The sequence below is a fragment of the Nanorana parkeri genome, unplaced genomic scaffold (assembly GCF_000935625.1).
Source record: "Nanorana parkeri isolate BGI_ZX_2015 unplaced genomic scaffold, ASM93562v1 scaffold2368, whole genome shotgun sequence".
NCBI classification, from domain to species: domain Eukaryota; kingdom Metazoa; phylum Chordata; class Amphibia; order Anura; family Dicroglossidae; genus Nanorana; species Nanorana parkeri.
This window is the reverse complement of record NW_017308636.1, coordinates 124,884-143,429: the sequence shown is the minus strand read 5'-3', so window position 1 is coordinate 143,429 and position 18,546 is coordinate 124,884. Positions and strand designations below refer to the sequence as shown.

Sequence of the window (18,546 nt, the reverse complement as noted above, 5' to 3'; positions counted from 1 at the left end):
CCTGCAGGGAGCCTTGAGTGACAGTCACTGCTCTCTGCAGGGAAATTATGGAGAAGTGAGCGAGGGACGGTATGTGTTCGCTCACTTCCCGATCTACTGAGCCGACCTGTGAGAGTCTCATTGTCCCACGTCGGCTCGAACTATGAGGTTGAGTGAACATCACTCACCTCATAGTTCTCCTTTAAGCAGAGAGAACTCCATGCAGTACCATAGACTCTACACCCCGGCCTGCGTTTTGTGAATGGGCTGCAAAAGGTGGAATATATGAGTGGAAATACATGACCCCCCTGAGTGTCACTTTACCACAAAGACTGGGGACATCCTGTGAGCGCAGGGCGCCATGGGCACTCCCTCTTCAGTGGCCGTTGAAATGGTGTCCTGTTTTCACTGTGTTATGGCACTAATACCAGTGCTGGTGTCATCACCGCCCAGCTAAGAGGACACGTCTGGCCTGAAGGTACTAAAAAAAAAAAGACATAACATATTGTATCTACACTACACGGCAAAAGGTTTGCGCCCCACCTGTCCATCTAATTGAGCTTGTTGGACATCCCATTCCAGGGCCATTGTTTGAGCATTAGCAGCACCCATCACTGCAGACACCTAAACTCAGTCATTTGAAGGGGGACTCCTCATCATGGAAGATGACTTGCAGATAGAACAGCGCCCCCAGTGGCCGGGCTGTGAACATTCCACATGTGGGCTCTGTACATTTTTCATTGTTATATTTAGCAAGAACAGAAAGTATTTTCTCGATGAATATTTCTATGGTACGCTGCATACCATCCCCGCAATGTGCAGAATGCAATGAAGTGTTTACATCTGCTACAGATAGAAGAAAGGTCACATCACATACCAACATAAAAAGGCAAACAGCACCTCTGCTCTGCCCACAAACGTGCACAATGCTGAAGTCATATTCCCATTTACTAACATGTCGCAATAAGTAGGAGAATTGTCTTAAAGGGTCCGTCTGCCCCAAACTGAATCTTGGTACATATTGCAGCATTTAACCTCCGAACAGTCTCTTCTGTCTTACAAGTGAGATCTCTGCACTTCAGTTCCTTCATCTGTAAACCTGCTGTGCCCATTATGAGGGGCTCCCACCATCCCTGTGCTGAGTTCCCGGGTCTGTACACACGCTGTGCCCATTATGAGGGGCTCCCACCATCCCTGTGCTGAGTTCCCGGGTCTGTACACACGCTGTGCCCATTATGAGGGGCTCCCACCATCCCTGTGCTGGGTTCCCGGGTCTGTACACCCGCTGTGCCCATTATGAGGGGCTAATTTTGTTTATTGAAAATCTTACAAACAAGAACTTATATACAATAAAACAATAATAAATAAATGAATGAATAAAACATATATACAAAATAATTGAATATAACTATACAAAACAAAGGGCAATAACATCAAACAGAAAAATCAATGCGCACGCATAATCCCTACGAGAGAGCCAGACTAAGGAACATCACCGTCACCATGCATGTAGCCTCTTATCAAAAATGTATTTGATCTGAAAATCTCGGGGAGTGAAGAAAGGACAGAGAGAAAAGCCGCACACCCCGAGATCAACAGGCAGCAGCTACAGAGTCCTGATATTCCTCCACGCCTTTATCCAGGCCCCCTGCTGCCACCTGTCTTTCTCAAGACCCCGAATCTTCCCGACCTCACCCAGAATGTCCTGCACCACCACCTGGACAGGGAGGATTTTACTCCGCAAGGATACCTGACACCGTGCACTCCACGTGAAATAACGGACTACGAGACTAACTAGAAAAAGTGTTTCCAAATCATAATCCCGGCGAGTCTGGAATGCCCCGTACACCCACTCTGCATAACTCATCTGGGGGAGGAAGGGGATACTCAGAGCCCTCCCCACCCTCTTGTACACCTCTATATTAAAAGGGCACTGAAGTAGAAAGTGATCCATGGACTCCAGCACTCCTCCACACTCCACTCTCGGGCAGCCCCGATCACTCATAGAAAGAAACTTCAAGTTGCCCTTCACATATAGTTTCCCCTGGAAGGCGAGCCAAGCCTGATCCCTAAACTTCATTGGGATTCTTTCCAAATTAATCAATCGCAAACCCTCCCTCAAAACAAGGCTTGGGCAATCCCTTAAGGCCAGTGGCTCGCAAAAAGCAAAGCTCATGACCCGCTTCTCAAGAAGTTTCCTTGGAAGAGATCTGACTTCTCCTGCCGTTACTTGCCACTGCCGAAGCATTTTCAAACACGGGGCAACATAAGCCGGGAGCTTATCATGCTTGACCCTCAGGCTCTTCACTGGCCCACCATTTTCCCAGTCTCGCAGAAAGGGTCTAAACCAGGACTGGAAAATACCCACCCACCCAGGCGGTCTCTCTGCCAACATGTTACCAAGGTTGTACTTTACAAACATCAGAGAGAAAAAGACTACGGGGTTGATCATCCCTAGACCACCCTCCCGCCTGGGAAGGTAAGTCACATTCCGTTTGACGAGGTTTATTCTGTTCCCCCATAACAGCTGGAAGAAACAACCATAGACCCTGGTGTAGAGAGACACTGGCAAAACGCAAACAAAGCTGACATACAGGAAAATCGGAATCAGGTAAGTCTTGATCAGGTCAACCTTTTCCCTCAAGGAAAGCCGCCAACCTTTCCAGCATGCCACCTTGGCATCGGCATTCTTCAGCCTGCTCACCCAATTTGCATGACCATAGTCACCTGGGCCGAATTCAATGCCTAGAACTCTAATTTTTTGTTGGGGCTCCGGGAAGTCATCCGGGAGAACAAAGCTCTCACCTTCCTCGCCCATCCAGAAAGCTTCACACTTGTCCTGGTTGACCTGTGAACCCGATGCCTCTGAATACTGTTCTATCACTGAGACCACCTCCTGCGCCTCCCCAGTCCCAGAGATAAAAACAGAAACGTCATCAGCATAGGCCACAACCTTCAAAGGAGGCTCACCAGCGATGCCCAAAGGTACCCCACACAATGGTCCACACTCTAGCCTTCTAATGAAGGGATCGATTGCAAACACATATAGCAGAGGACTCAAAGGACACCCCTGACGCACACCCGAGCCGACCACAAAGGGCTGCCCGACCCAACCGTTAACCAGAGGAAAGCTTTCAGCCCCTTTGTACAAAATCTTGAGCCAATCAATGAACCCCCCATCCAGGCCATATTTGCCAAGAAGGAGCCATAGGTACTCATGATTAACCCGATCAAAGGCCTTAGCCTGATCCAATGTCAGCAGAAATTTACCCCAACCAGCAGCCCTACAGCGCTCCAAGGCCTCCCGGACAGCTATCACAGCTGAGAAAGTGCTTCTACCCTGGACCGAGCAGTGCTGGTGGCGGGATAACAAACCGCCTGCCACTGGTGATAATCGCCAGAACAAAATCTTTGCCAGTATCTTTCTATCGACATTAAGAAGGCTAATGGGGCGCCAGTTCCCAATCATCGAAGGATCTTTACCCTTTGACAGAAGAATCACTGCAGATTGCCTCATGGAGGGAGGGAGAGAACCCTCCTGCAAACAGCCATTAAAAACCTCCGCAAGGTAGGGAGCCAGGATCGTCTTAAAACATTTATAAAACTCGGCTGTCAAACCATCTGGCCCCGGCGTTTTCTTGATGGCCAATTTATCAATAGCCTGGATCACCTCATCTGCAGTGATGTCATCTGTCAAATTCATCAAAGGAACATTACTTTCCAGACCTGGTGTAGAGTCCAAAAAACTTAACATCCTTGCCCGATCAAGGTTCCTTCCTCCCAGGAGATCGGCATAGTATGACCTGACGACCTCCAGGATCCCTGACCTAGACTTCGTCAGAGAGCCCGTACTGTCCTTCAGGCCATTGACCGTCTTAACTGCTACGCTCTGTTTGCAGTTCTGGTAAGGGTCGGGCGAATGGTATTTCCCGTAGTCCCTCTCCTGAACCAAAGAGGCGTGCCGGTCATATTGATGTCTCCTAAGGAGGAGTTTCACCTCAGAGATCGCCCCAGAATCTCCTCCATTCGAGACAAGGCGGTCAAGTTTCCTCCGCAAACGCTGGTAGGTGATATACTTATCTTGCTGCTTCTTTCTTCCTATGGCCTTGAAAAGCCCGACAGTCCGCTGTTTTATAAGCTCCCACCATTCTGACTTAGTGCTGCAGAAGTCTAGGATAGTTACCTGTGCCTGAAAAAATTCCTCAAAGGATTGTCTTACTCTCTCGTCATCCAGGAGGGCCGAATTCAATCTCCAGATACCCCTCCCCCTAGGTGGCATGTCTGAGGCATTCAGAGTCACAGATAGAATACAGTGATCGGAAAACTCCACCGCCCGACACACAGGTGCCGAAAAAGCGGAGTCCCCCTTTAAAAAAAACCTGTCTATCCTACTCTGACTACTACCTCGCTGAAAAGTGAACCCCGTGTCGTCTGGGCAGCGCTTAATGTGCGCATCTACCAGACCTGCTTCCCTAACTATCGCATTGAGGAAAAGGCTGTCATAGCCCAGCTTATCTCTGAAACCTCGCCTGTCCTTAGACCTAGTAACGGTGTTAAAATCACCTCCAAAGATAACCTGCTGGGCCGTAAAAAGAAAAGGCTTAATCTTTGTAAAGAGGCATTTCCTGTCCCATTTCGTCTGGGGACCATAGATGTTAATCAGGCGCAGGTCCTGCCCCCTCACAGAGACGTCCAAGACCATGCATCTCCCAATCTCTACCTCAATTACCCGTCGGCACGTTACCGTACCAGAAAAAAGGACCGCAACCCCGCTGTAAGGCTCGGCCGCAAGAGACCAAAAGGAGGGACCGCATCTCCACTCCTTCTTTGCCAGATGTATATCGGCCAAACTACTCAGATGGGTCTCTTGCAAAAACAAAATGTCAGCATCAAACTCGCTGAGCAAAAATAAGGCCATGTCACGAGCGCTCACTGATCTTAAGCTGGCAACATTAATGGTTGCCACTTGTAACGGAGTGGGAACTGCCATTAGGGTAATTGAGGCAGCCGCTTCTTAGCCTGACTACTCTCTCTTCCTGGAGAACCAGTGCGCTTCAGTGCACCCTGAGACTCGTCCTCCATAGAAGATGCTGTACTCAATGAGTCCCATTCATTGTCATCATTATCTGACAGGACCCCAAACCTATTCGCCAAAGGCAACACCTCAGGACTTGAGGCAATAGAGTCCTTTTTTTTCCTCCTTTTGCCCTTCCTCCTTTTCTCCTTCAACCACTCCATATCCTCCTTGGACAAACCAGTATCAACAGCTTCCCCACCCTTACCCTCCCCTACACCCCCCTCCCCACCACTCTCCCTTCCCTTATCCCCCACCAGGCCAACCTCTTCACCACTCCTCTGTACCCCACGGTCCTTAATAGAAGCCCTGCAGCGCCGAGGGAGGGGGACTGGCACTGCACTTGATGCACCTGCCTCAGCACCTCTTGCTGCCTCTGCAATTTTAGAAGACATAGACACAGAAGGATTGGACACATTCTCGATAACCGATACCTTGGATACAGACTGGGAAGACACGGGCACACTAGGCAAACGCACAGACTGGGGCACCACTGACTGGGAAGACACGGGCACACTAGACAAACGCACAGACTGGGACACCACAGACTGGGAAGACACGGGCACACTAGACAAACGCACAGACTGGGAAGACACGGGCACACTGGGTATTGGCACAGACTCAGAGGGACTCACAGGCACCCTAGCTGCTGAGCTCTGAGCATCCTCCATGTCCAGGCGGAAGAACTCTCTCATGAGCTCAGGCTGGTTGTGCATTGCCTCAGGACACTGACTATAGGGATGGCCCACCGCATTGCACAGATTGCACCTTATAATGTTACAATCCTTCGCCAAATGTCCTAAACCCTGACACAGAGAGCACTTCATCACCGGACAGGAGGATGCAAAGTGCCCTTTATCACCACATTTATTACATAGCTTTGGCTGGCCTGGATAAAATATGGTCAGCCTGTCCCTCCCCAGGAAAGCTGAGGACGGCAGATGCTGGATGACATTATCCACAACTCTCAGTTTTAGCTGCACAGACCACCCCCCCGTCCATATTCCCCGATCATCCACAATCTTCCTAAGGGGGCTCAGGATGTCTCCATATCTCCTCAACCATACAGATAAGTCCCCTTGTGGTATGGACTCATTGCGGACAAGAATTGTCACCATTTTAATGAGCGGCTGGCGCGATATAAGCTTGGGGATGAGCCCTTTCCAGTCCGGCAGGCCCCTACACACATGCTCATACTTCTCCCAAAATATGTCCAAAGACTCTGCACGGATAAAGGATAAATCGTACTCATAGGAACCGGCCGGACTGATCAGGGCAAAGACATCTGCGGGCCTAAACCCCATCTGCAGAATCTTATCCACCACTGCCCTCCTATGTGGAGGAATACCCCCACCCTCCCATCGAAGCTGCACAACATTCCTCCTTCTAAACAGTGAGGCAGATAAAACATTTCCGGGATCATTCCCTGCTCCTGTAGCAGCACCAGCATATGTTTTCCTCACAGACCCACCCCCAACATTTGCAGCATTGTCCTCAGACACAAGCAAACCTGCTGACAAGGAGTCTGAATCAGCCAGGATGGTAGTCATTGGAGCAACAGAGGCAAGACCCGCCCCCTCCCCCTGCTCTGACCAATCAGCCTCTCTCCTGGATTCAAACACAGTCCCGCCTACTGCAGACTCCAAAACAGTCGTGGCACCACTGCTCCCAGCACCTCCCCCACCAATCTCAGGCACAGCGGCTGTGTCTGGTGCAGGTAAAGTCTTTGCAGAATGGCAGTTTCCCACCATCCCTGTGCTGAGTTCCCGGGTCTGTACACCCGCTGTGCCCATTATGAGGAGCTCCCACCATCCCTGTGCTAGGCTCCCATGTTTTAACTCCTGCTGGGCCATTATCAGGGGCTCTCACCATCATGTCACTGAGTTTTCGGGTCTACAAAGCTGCTGTGCCCATTATGTATGTAATATGTCTGACCATCTCTTCTTGAATGTCTGCAGGCTCTCACGGCCTTCTATACCATAATACAGTAAATACTGAATACCATGTAAGGCCTGTTGGTGATGTCAGGGGTCAGAGTTGAGGCCCTCTACATGTCTTTAATTTGTTTTGGGCTTTTTTTTGCTTTGTGAAGAGCTGGAAATTCAATGACAAGCACGGTTCACAGAGGGAACCCTGGGTGCAGTTCACCCAAGGACTGCAAGCTGCTGGCAGGCCAAGGTAAACAGGCTGCAGAGTATGTCCTGCCGGGCCAGGGTCTACTGCAGATAGTGAAGATGAAGTATGAGATAAAAGGGTTCTCGGGAACGTACCAAGCTTGTCATAATCGGGGTGCACAAAATCCCATCAGGGTAAATCACATTGTTGTACTTTTTTAAAACAACCTGTAGGGCATCCCATTCCAAAACCATGGCCATTAATATGGAGTTGGATCCCCCCATGGCCATTAATATGGAGTTGGATCCCCCCATGGCCATTAATATGGAGTTGGATCCCCCCATGGCCATTAATATGGAGTTGGATCCCCCCATGGCCATTAATATGGAGTTGGCCTCCCTTTGTGGCTACAACATCCTCCACTCTTCTGAGAAGTCTTCCACAAGATTTTGGAGGGTGTCTGTGGGAATATGTCCCGTTTGTGAGGTCAAGTACTGATGTTGGATGAGAAGACCTGGCTCACCATAAGCGTTCCAGTTCATCTGAAAGGTGCTCAGTACGGTTGAGGTCGGGGCTCTGTGAAGGACACCCTGGTTCTTCCACATCAAACTGGTCACGCCATGTCTGTATGGAGCTGGCTTTGTACACAGGGGGCGGTCATGGTGGAATAGAAAAGGGTCTTCAAACTGTGACCACAAGGCTGGAACAGAACAATGGTCTACAATGTCTTTGTATGATGTTGCTGATGGTGATGCCCAAGTGAACATTTAAAGGATAGGCAACACCAATCCTCCAACCACCACTGCTATATGCCACTTCCCTGCAGACGAGACATTTCCAGGCAACCAAGCATGCCACCTACCAGAGGAGAGAGGAGGCATCCTCCTCCTACCATGCTGGCTGGGGCCTAGCGGGGGACAAGCATCCTCTACTATGCTGGCTGGGGCCTAGCGGGGGACAAGCATCCTCTACTATGCTGGCTGGGGCCCACCGGAGGACAAGCATCCTCTACCATGTTGGCTGGGGCCCAGCGGGGGGACAAGCATCCTCTACCATGCTGGCTGGGGCCCAGCGGGGGACAAGCAGCCTCTACTATGCTGTCTGGGGCTTAACGGGGGACAAGCATCCTCTACTATGCTGGCTGGGGCCCACCAGAGGACAAGCATCCTCTACCATGCTAGCTGGGGCCCAGCGTGGGACAAGCATACTCTACCATGCTGGCTGGGGCCCACCGCGGGACAGGTAAGCCTTTCCTATATTTGCACCCAGAACAAAACCCATGTTGGATTATTAGACAACATGAATAGGGACCAGAGCAAGTCCTCCCCTAAACAGACAGATTGGCCCTCCGTGGTTTGTTGTCACCTCATCTCGTTGCACTTTCAGTCTCACGGTTCATGTCATTTCACCGGGCACAATTTTTGGCATCATTTTAGCATTCTGAATATAAATAGGTGAATCAAACCAGTCTTACCGGTAAATCCGCATTTCAAGATCATCAAGCTGAAATCCCACTGGTGCATGTGCTATGTAAACCGTGCGCCTGTGCTGAAGAGTACCTGTTCAGAACCCCACCGATACCGCAGCCTGAGGGTCCACCTTGTGCAGTCTCCAACGTTTGTGTCCAATGGGACCTTTTAGAAGAGTCACTAGGCAGGCGACATGACATGGAATGAAAAGAAGCCAAACTGGCTAATTGTGCGGCTACAAAAATAAAAGGATAAACCTCTACAAAAAACACAAAACGGCCCTTGGGGGGGCTCTGCAGGGGAGGGTTAGTTTTATCAATGGGTGAAGGTCCACTTTATGGCAGGGCTGGGCAACCTCAGCACGCCAACTGTTGTTGTACTACAAGTCCCATGAGACATTGCATGACTACCACAGCCACAGGAATGACCCCCAGAGACAGAGGCATGATGGGATTTGCTGGAGTGCCCAAGTTGCCTTGTTATTGGCAAAAAAAAAAATGCAAATTGTGGAAAATGACTTTCTGTAAAGAAAACTGTTCAACGTATCGCCAGATATTTCCAGCCGATGTCTTTAAACTTGTAGATCATCATTTTTCTTACGGCTTGTAGTCACCGCGTTGTCATCGTACTGGAGGAGGGGAGAGTTGGGTATGGATGCCGGTCTGAGGGGGAACCTGTTCCAGGAAGAGCGGCAGGATATCGCAGGAGCCGCAGGGGGCTCATCAGACGAGTCTTAGCTGGTAGCCGGCGGGGAGGCCACTGAAAGCCACTTAGGATGCTAATACTGAGCAAATATTATTGATCTCCAGCCGGTTACATGAGCCCCATTATCACCTCCATTACCACTTGTGTCATTTCATTGTCTGCATTTGTAACTGCCGAAATACACAGACACTAAGCTGGAGATACAAACACACTTCACAGACACACACACGTCATACACACACGTCATACATACACGTCATACATACACACACATACATCATACATACACACACACACGTCATATATACACACATCATACATACACACACACACGTCATATACACACATCATACATACACACACGTCATACACACACATCATACATACACACACACACATCATACATACACACACACACACATCATACATACACACACACACACACACACACGTCATATATACACACATCATACATACACACACACACATCATACATACACACACGTCATACATACACACACACACAACATACACACACGCAAAACATATACACACATCATACATACACACACACACACACGTCATATATACACACATCATACATACACACACACATCATACATACACACACACACACATCATACACAAACGTCATACACACACACACACACATCATACATACGTCATACATACACACATCATACACAAACGTCAAACATACACACATCTCACGTCTACCAGGCATCATCTTTTCAGGGTTCGTTCACACCATAGGACAGTGCGTTCCGGTCAGATTCGGACCGGAACGCACTACCCGCATTGCGGCCGGCTCACTTTTTTGCCGGGCTGGAGGGGGCGTGGCGGGCCATTGAAGTGAATGGCACCGTAGCCACGCTCTGTGGCCGCAATGCGATCGACCGCGCGGGATCGCAGGGCACATTGTGCCTGCAGTGCGGTCCGGTGCGATCAAAATGCTGCAAGCATTGTCTGACCGGGACGCACGGCCTTACGGTGTGAACGAACCCTCATACCTGATCAGAATTTGGACCTTCATTCTACACGTAACACATTTTCTTTTTTTTTTTTCTTTCTCATTTGATACAAATTCTGATCCGATTCAGGTTTCGGGAAGATCGGAAGTCGACGCACATCCTAATTATATCACATTTGGGACCCGTTTTCACCATAGAGTTGCAGTAAAGGCTAGACATGTAAGCTGCGGAAACATTCGGTTTGGTTCGGATATTTCCTTATTTCGATATTCAGGATTCGGATCCGAAATTCAATTCAGTTCTTGTTCGGACTAAATACGAATTGTCGTTCGTTTCGGACGAGTTTACGAATATTCGTTGCGAATACCACAGAAAACCAGATACAGATAATACTGAAGCTGAATCTCCAGACCCGAATGGCATTGGGGATCCGAATTTCCGAACTGCATTGGGGAGCTCCAGAAAGCAATACGGGTCTGTGAATCATATATACAGTATAAATATTACTAAAGCCGAGGCTCCCAGACCCCAATGGCATTTCGGAGCTCCCCAATGCAATTATGAAATTTGGATCCCCAATGCCATTGGGGTCTGAGAGCCTCGGCTTTAGTAATATATGTATATACTGTATATGGCTCCCATGTTGCCTTAATGAATATTCCTGTTCAGACCCATTCGGAGGCATTGAACCGGAAAAACACATCTGATGGGCCAGAAAAGTCACATGTCCCATTCAGTTTTGTTTTTAGAACTAAATTCAAACGGGATCGGTAATTCAGAAACCTAAATTCGGATTCGGATGCATTGGGATTCGGAAATCCATCTGAATTTTGGTTCATTGGTTTAGCGGGCAGGCACAGAGCGCGCTGCACATCAGGCTAGGTTGCCCTCGCATTCTGAATGGCACCCCAAGACACCTCCCGGTGGGCATGTGCTGCACCATGATGCACTCTACCACAATAGCATGCAGTGAAATACGTAAACCATGCACCGCACCGCAATGCAACACACTGAGGGGGGAGGGGGCAGGGAATTCGTAGTTTACAGAAGATAACTTGGAAGGAAGATTACATAGTTTGGGATTTCAGTTCAGCTCACAGGAAGTGACAAGGACACTGGATTTCTGGCGGGTTCAACAGGTAATTTCTGTAATAGCTGAAAATGACAACTAATGCAGCCGCCACATCTGAGGACTGGTGAGCGGCAATAGGTTACATTTTTGTTCTTGGATTTTAGATACAGTTTCAGCAAGACAAGTGAGACACCTGCAGCCCATTGGCGCCCCCTTTGGTTAGGATCAGAATTGCCCCGTGTCTTCTTATTGTCATTCATTTTGCTGCGCTGGCAGCCCATTTATAATGACGACGCACACGTTAACGCATGCTCATTAATGCAACGCTTACATGTGACAGAGCCCCAAAAGTAAACTCCAATAACAACCATTTACATCCAAACTGTCCCCTAACATAGGATGCTCGTCCTTAATATCCGGATTCCAGTTCCTCGGTGACAGATCCGGTTCTTGGTAACCTGATCCATTATCGGTAATATAGTTGGTGTTGCAATGTTGCCAGGGACCTCTTTCACTGACCAGAACCTCAAACAGTTCTAGAGTTCACCCGTTGAACTTGATGGCCATGTGTCTGTTTTAAACCTGACTATGTACCAGTGTAAAAAGTAACTATATTGAAACATGGTGGAAATGAGCAGAAGAACGGCCCAGAAAGGAGGAACAGTGCATACAGGAGGACTCACCCAGAGAGGAGGAACGGCTCAGAGTGGAGGAACGTCCCAGAGAGGAGTAACAGCCCAGCACAGAGAAGGTGCAGAGAAGGCTCAGAGCGTTGGAACGGCCCATAGAGCAGGAAGGGCCCAGAGTGAAGAAACCGTCCAGAGCAGAGAAGGCTTAGAGTGGAGGAATGGCCCATAGTGGTGAAGGCTCAGAGTGAAGGAATGGCCCATAGAGTTGAAGGCTCAGAGTGAAGGAATGGCTCATAGTGGTGAAGGCACAGAGTGAAGGAATGGCCCATAGAGTTGAAGGCTCAGAGTGAAGGAATGGCTCATAGTGGTGAAGGCACCGAGTGAAGGAACGGCCCATAGAGTTGAAGGCTCAGAGTGAAGGAATGGCTCATAGTGGTGAAGGCACAGAGTGAAGGAATGGCCCATAGAGTTGAAGGCTCAGAGTGAAGGAATGGCTCATAGTGGTGAAGGCACAGAGTGAAGGAACGGCCCATAGTGGTGAAGGCTCAGAGTGAAGGAATGGCCCATAGAGTTGAAGGCTCAGAGCGTAGGAATGGCCCATAGTGGAGAAGGCTCAGAGTAGAAGAAGGGCTCAGAATGTAGAAGGCTCAGAGTAGAAGAAGGCTCAGAGCGTAGGAATGGCCCAAAGAGGAGGAACGGCCCAGACAAAAGCAACAGCCCAGAGTAGAGGAACAGCCCAGAGCGGAGACACGGCCCAGAACGGATTTCTTTAATGTTAGTTTGGTATTAAAAATGGAAATGTAACAAAACGTGACCATTCCATCATTCGGCTCCCGCCGGTAGTGCCGGTGCTGGCTGTATGATTCAGTGTAGTAGACACCTGCACAGTGCACAGTGGGGTGCAGGATTGTAATGACAAACATCCCCTCCCCCCTGGGGTTCTGGCTTGTTTTTAGTAATTAGTAATCCCTACTCCTTCCTCTGTCTGTGCGATATCTTCATCCATATGTAACCCCCTCCCCAGGACTAATCACCTCTAATTTCCTTCCTGCAGGGACGGCCATCATTACTACCCCACAGAGCGAGAGATCCGCAGCAGATACATCGCAATTCATTTACTGCACCTGATATCAGATCGTTCATCACCTGAGAAATGAATTCACTGACACAAGTCCTTATTCACAAGCAATCCATTCCTGGCTGCTTACATATCCTGATCCTGACAGGTACACTTTAGTGCCCAGCTTAGGACAGATCTGTGCAATGGGATAGAAGCGGTCTTGGTGATGGGTGGGGTGTTCTAGAACAATTATCACACGCTACACAGAGACACAACAATCTGGAAAATATTTGATGCCTTTGCAGGGAGTCAGGTTGCTCGGTTCAGCCTCCTTGTCCCCGGGGCAGCAATGTAAACATGAGTGTCCCCGCTTCACTTCTCACTTCTATTTCACTTATCTCGCCATCGGCTGGGTGTGTTCAGGACAGAATGGATGGATACAGCTCTGCCCCCAACCACCCCAACCGTGCACCCAGCCACCCTAACCTTGCACCCAACCATTGTAACCCTGCACCTAACCACCCTAACTCTGCACCCAACCACCCTAACTCTGTACCCAACCACCCTAACCCTGCACCCAACCACCCTAACCCTGCACCCAGCCACCGTAACCCTGCACCTAACCACCCTAACTCTCTACCCAACCACCATAACCCTGCACCCAAACACTTTAACCCTGCACCCAACCATTCTAACCCTGCACCCAACCATTCTAACCCTGCACCCAACCATTCTAACACTGCACCTAACCACCTCAACCCTGCACCCAACCACCGTACACCTGCATCCAACCACCATAACCCTGCACCCAAACACTGTAACCCTGCACCCAACCATTCTAACCCTGCACCCAACCATTCTAACCCTGCACCTAACCACCTCAACCCTGCACCCAACTAACGTACACCTGCATCCAACCACTCTAACCCTGCACCCAACCACCTTAACCTTGTACCCATCCACCCTAACCCTGCACCCAACCACCCTAACCTTGTACCCATCCACCCTAACCCTGCACCCAACCACCCTCACCTTGTACCCATCCACCCTAACCCTGCACCCAACCACCCTAACCCTGCACCCAGCCACCGTAACCCTGCACCTAACCACCCTAACTCTCTACCCAACCACCATAACCCTGCACCTAACCACCCTAACCTTGTACCCATCCACCCTAACCCTGCACCCAACCACTGTAACCCTGCACCCAACCACCTTAATCCTGCATCCAAACACCCTAACCCTGCACCCAACCTCCTTACCCTGCACCCAACCTCCTTACCCTGCACCCAACCTCCTTACCCTGCACCCAACCACCGTAACCCTGCACATCAGTGGTGGCATCCATTTACAGCCTGACTGTCTATGAGAGGAGAAAGATTGGAACCCCACAAGGCACCGGGCCACCAATCAGAGAAAAGATAAGGTAATCCGGCTCATGGCGCTTTATGAGGAATATTGATGAGCAAAGTGGAGAGTTTCCATTTCATTTTTTTGTTTGTTTTAGATGGCGTGTGGAAGGAACCGCTTGTTTTGCATAGAGGATGATTATGAGGTGAAGCCCTTACCTCATTGCCTCGTACGATAGGTTCCCCCGAATCTGCTTTTCTTCATTTTAGTGCACCGGTACTCTTAGATGTGAATAATCCGTGTGTTGTGATGCGATGGATTAAAAAAAAAAGTGCAAGTTCATTTCAAGGGTCTGCTGGGCTGATCCGGCGTCCCATTTCACACACATTATAAATCTGAAGGCTTTAAAGGTTCACGTGACCCTGAACATGTGACATAACGCACCACAATAATGTAAACTATCGCTCGGGTTTACATACACTTTCTTCTGATGGGAAAATGAGACGAAACCCTTCCAATTATAAACATGTACATGTGTAAGAATACAGTGTAGAGGGGTGTTCTCAAATTTGTCTGCGAAAGTGGAAATACACATTAAGTTGAAGAGGTAGGAAAGTTGGGTCTCAGTTGTAGGAGAGCTGGAATACCGCTGAAGAAGAGATAGGTTCTCCTTAAAGGATAGTTACGTTCCCATTGAAGGAGAGTTAGGTTCCCATTGAAGGGGAGATAGGTTCCCATTGAAGGAGAGTTACGTTCCCATTGAAGGAGAGTTAGGTTCCCATTGAAGGGGAGATAGGTTCCCATTGAAGGGGAGATAGGTTCCCATTGAAGGAGAGTTAGTTTCCCATTGAAGGGGAGATAGGTTCCCATTGAAGGGGAGATAGGTTCCCATTGAAGGGGAGATAGGTTCCCATTGAAGGAGAGTTAGGTTCCCATTGAAGGGGAGTTAGGTTCCCATTGAAGGGGAGATAGGTTCCCATTGAAGGGGAGATAGGTTCCCATTGAAGGGGAGATAGGTTCCCATTGAAGGAGAGTTAGTTTCCCATTGAAGGGGAGATAGGTTCCCATTGAAGGGGAGTTAGGTTCCCATTGAAGGGGAGTTAGGTTCCCATTGAAGGAGAGTTAGTTTCCCATTGAAGGGGAGATAGGTTCCCATTGAAGGGGAGATAGGTTCCCATTGAAGGAGAGTTAGGTTCCCATTAAAAGGGAGGTAGGTTCCACTTAAAGGGGAGATAGGTTTCCAGTGAAGGAGAGTTAAGTTTCCATTAGAGTTAGGTTCCCCTTCAAGGGTAGATAGGTTCCTGACGAAGAAAAGTTAGGTTCCCCTTGATAGAGAATTAGGTTCCCATTGAAGGAGAGTTAGGTTCCCCTTAAAGGAGAGCTAGGTTCCCATTGAAGGGGAGTTAGGTACCCCGTATAGGGGAGATAGGTTCCCGATGAAGGAGAGTTAGGTTCCCAATGAAGGAGTAGGTTCCCCTTGAAAGAAAGTTAGGTTCCCATTAAAGGAGAGTGAGGTTCTCCTTGAAAGATAGTTAAGTTCCCAATGAAGGGGAGTTAGGTTCCCCTTAAATGGTATATAGGTTCCTAAAGAAGAAGAGTTAGGTTCCCTTTAAAGGAGAGATAGGTTCCACTTAAAGGAGAGTTAGGTTCCCCTTGAAGGAGCGTTAGGTTCTCCTTGAAAGAGAGTTAGGTTCCCATTAAAGGAGAGTTAGGTTCCCATTAAAGGAGAATTAGGTTCCCATTGAAGGGGAGTTAGGTTCCCATTAAAGGAGAGTTAGGTTCCCATTGAAGGGGAGTTAGGTTCCCATTGAAGGGGAGTTAGGTTCTCATTGAAGGGGAGTTAGGTTCCCCTTGAAAGATAGTTAAGTTCCCAATGAAGGGGAGTGAGGTACCCCTTAAATGGTAGATAGGTTCCTAAAGAAGAAGAGTTAGGTTCCCCTTGAAAGAGAGTTAGGTTCCAATTGAAGGGGAGTTAGGTTCCAATTGAAGGGGAGTTAGGTTCCAGTTGTCGGAGAGGTAGATGGCACTTACAGAAGTGTTTTAATAAGTTGAAGGTGGAGAAATAATTACACATAAAGCTGCAGAATGAATTTGTGGCTACAACAACGAATCTCATTGCTTCCTCTGCAAGTCAGTAACAGAAGTGTGTGCTAAACACATGTACATATGCTATACATATACAGTATATACATTAATAGAAATACACCTCTGAGGCTCAGGTGTCCAGTTCACATAGAAGCTGCACTGTGACCCCCTCACCTGATTTCTACTCCAACAACTGTGTCCTGGATGGACAACTCCAGCACAGCCCAGGCAATAAAAAGTCTGCACTTCGGTATCTTTATGTGCAGCCTGGCCGGTGCAAAGGGCAAGCTGCAAATAAGACCAGTACAAGCCGGCAGAGAGCAGAGCCCAGGGTCATCCTGCAGGGATCGCAAGCAAGGACGACCATGATACAGAAAATAGGGAAGGAAGGAAGCGCTGAAGGCGCCCGCAGCAGGGAAGATCGATCGCTGATGATCGCTTTCTCCGGGCAGCGCAGCGGCGGGTGCAGTACTCCTGAGCGGCCACTAGATGCCGCGGCGCCACCCCTCGCCTATATATACAGTGACAGCTCCGCTCCCGCAATCATAAAGCAGCAGCTGGCGGTGTCACCTGGTCGCAGAGTTTACCGCACCATCGCACGAAGTCAGCCCGAGCTCACCCTGGATTCCCGGAGCTCGTCACCATGCTTGGCTGGCTATAGAAGCTCCATGGAGCTAGCCAACTTCTACGAGGTCGAAGCCCGGCCATCCATGAGTGCCCAGCAGCCTCAAGCTCAGCAGCACGCTGCCTACGGCTACAGGGAGCCCCCGGCCACCGGGGACGTGACCGAGCTGTGCGAGAACGAGAACTCCATAGACATCAGCGCCTACATCGACCCTGCCGCCTTCAACGACGAGTTCCTGGCCGATCTCTTCCATAACAGCAAACAGGACCGAGCCAAGGCCACCATAGACTACCACCAGGGACTTGGAGGGGCTCCCGGGCACCCCCCGATGTATGGCTGCATGGCTACCTACATGGACAACAAGCTGGACAGTGGCTTGAGGCCCCTGGTTATCAAGCAGGAGCCCAGGGAGGAGGAGGAGGCCAACCGGGTGTCTCTAGCTGCCCTTTACCCTCACCCTGCAAGCCAACACCCATCCCACCTGCAGTACCAGGTAGCCCACTGTGCCCAGACCACTGTGCACCTGCAGCCCGGGCACCCGACTCCTCCACCCACCCCAGTGCCAAGCCCTCACCACCTCCCGCACCACCACCATCTCCACCACCTGCAAGCTTCCTCGTCCAAGGCGATGTCTTCTTCGTCTTCTACCTCCTCATCGTCCTCAGAGACCAGAGGCAAGTCCAAAAAATGGGTGGACAAAAGCAGTAACGAGTACAGGGTGAGGAGGGAGAGGAACAACATAGCAGTCAGGAAGAGCAGGGACAAGGCTAAGATTAGGAACGCTGAGACCCAACATAAGGTCCTTGAGCTGTCCAACGATAACGACAAGTTGAGGAAGAGGGTGGAACAGCTCAGCAGGGAGTTGGAGACCCTCAGGGGCATCTTCAGACAGCTGCCAGAGAGCTCTCTGGTCAAAGTGATGGGCAACTGTGCATGAGGAGGTCCAAGCCAACCTCCTTATTCTTGAACTCCCCTCCACCTCCTGAGGACCCTAACCAAGCGCCAGAAGTGATGAGGACACTTTCATGAACTTGGATCCCAGCCTCAGACCCTCTCCGTATCTTGCCAGAAACGTTGGATACTTGCCTTCGCCCCTTTGTGATTGTGGCGACCTCTCTGCAAGACCTTCTCACAACCTCGGTGCTCAGGCAGTTGTGGTGAGGGGGCCACCATCGGGCATCCAAAGTCCACCCAATACTGTACATTTTTATGGTCCGTGTTTTTTTATACTCTGAGAAAAGAAAGTTTGAATGACTTCTATGCAACCTGTGGCTGGTCAAACTTATCTTATTATATATATTTTGTAAGTTAGCAGTAAAGTTTGAAGAACAGTTTGCTGCAACTGTCAATGGCATATTTTTTTTGGGGGGGGGGGGGGGGGAGAGTACGGG

General features: G+C 49.5%; 1 protein-coding gene across 1 annotated transcript; it reads left to right on the top strand.

The window, feature by feature from the left end:
• The first annotated feature begins 17,109 nt into the window (after positions 1 to 17,109).
• On the top strand, positions 17,110 to 18,140 carry CEBPA (CCAAT/enhancer binding protein alpha). The gene has a single exon (XM_018573408.1). It carries the CDS (start codon positions 17,199 to 17,201, stop codon positions 18,090 to 18,092), a length of 894 nt encoding a protein of 297 aa, XP_018428910.1. The 5' UTR covers positions 17,110 to 17,198; the 3' UTR covers positions 18,093 to 18,140.
• Positions 18,141 to 18,546: the final 406 nt, after the last annotated feature.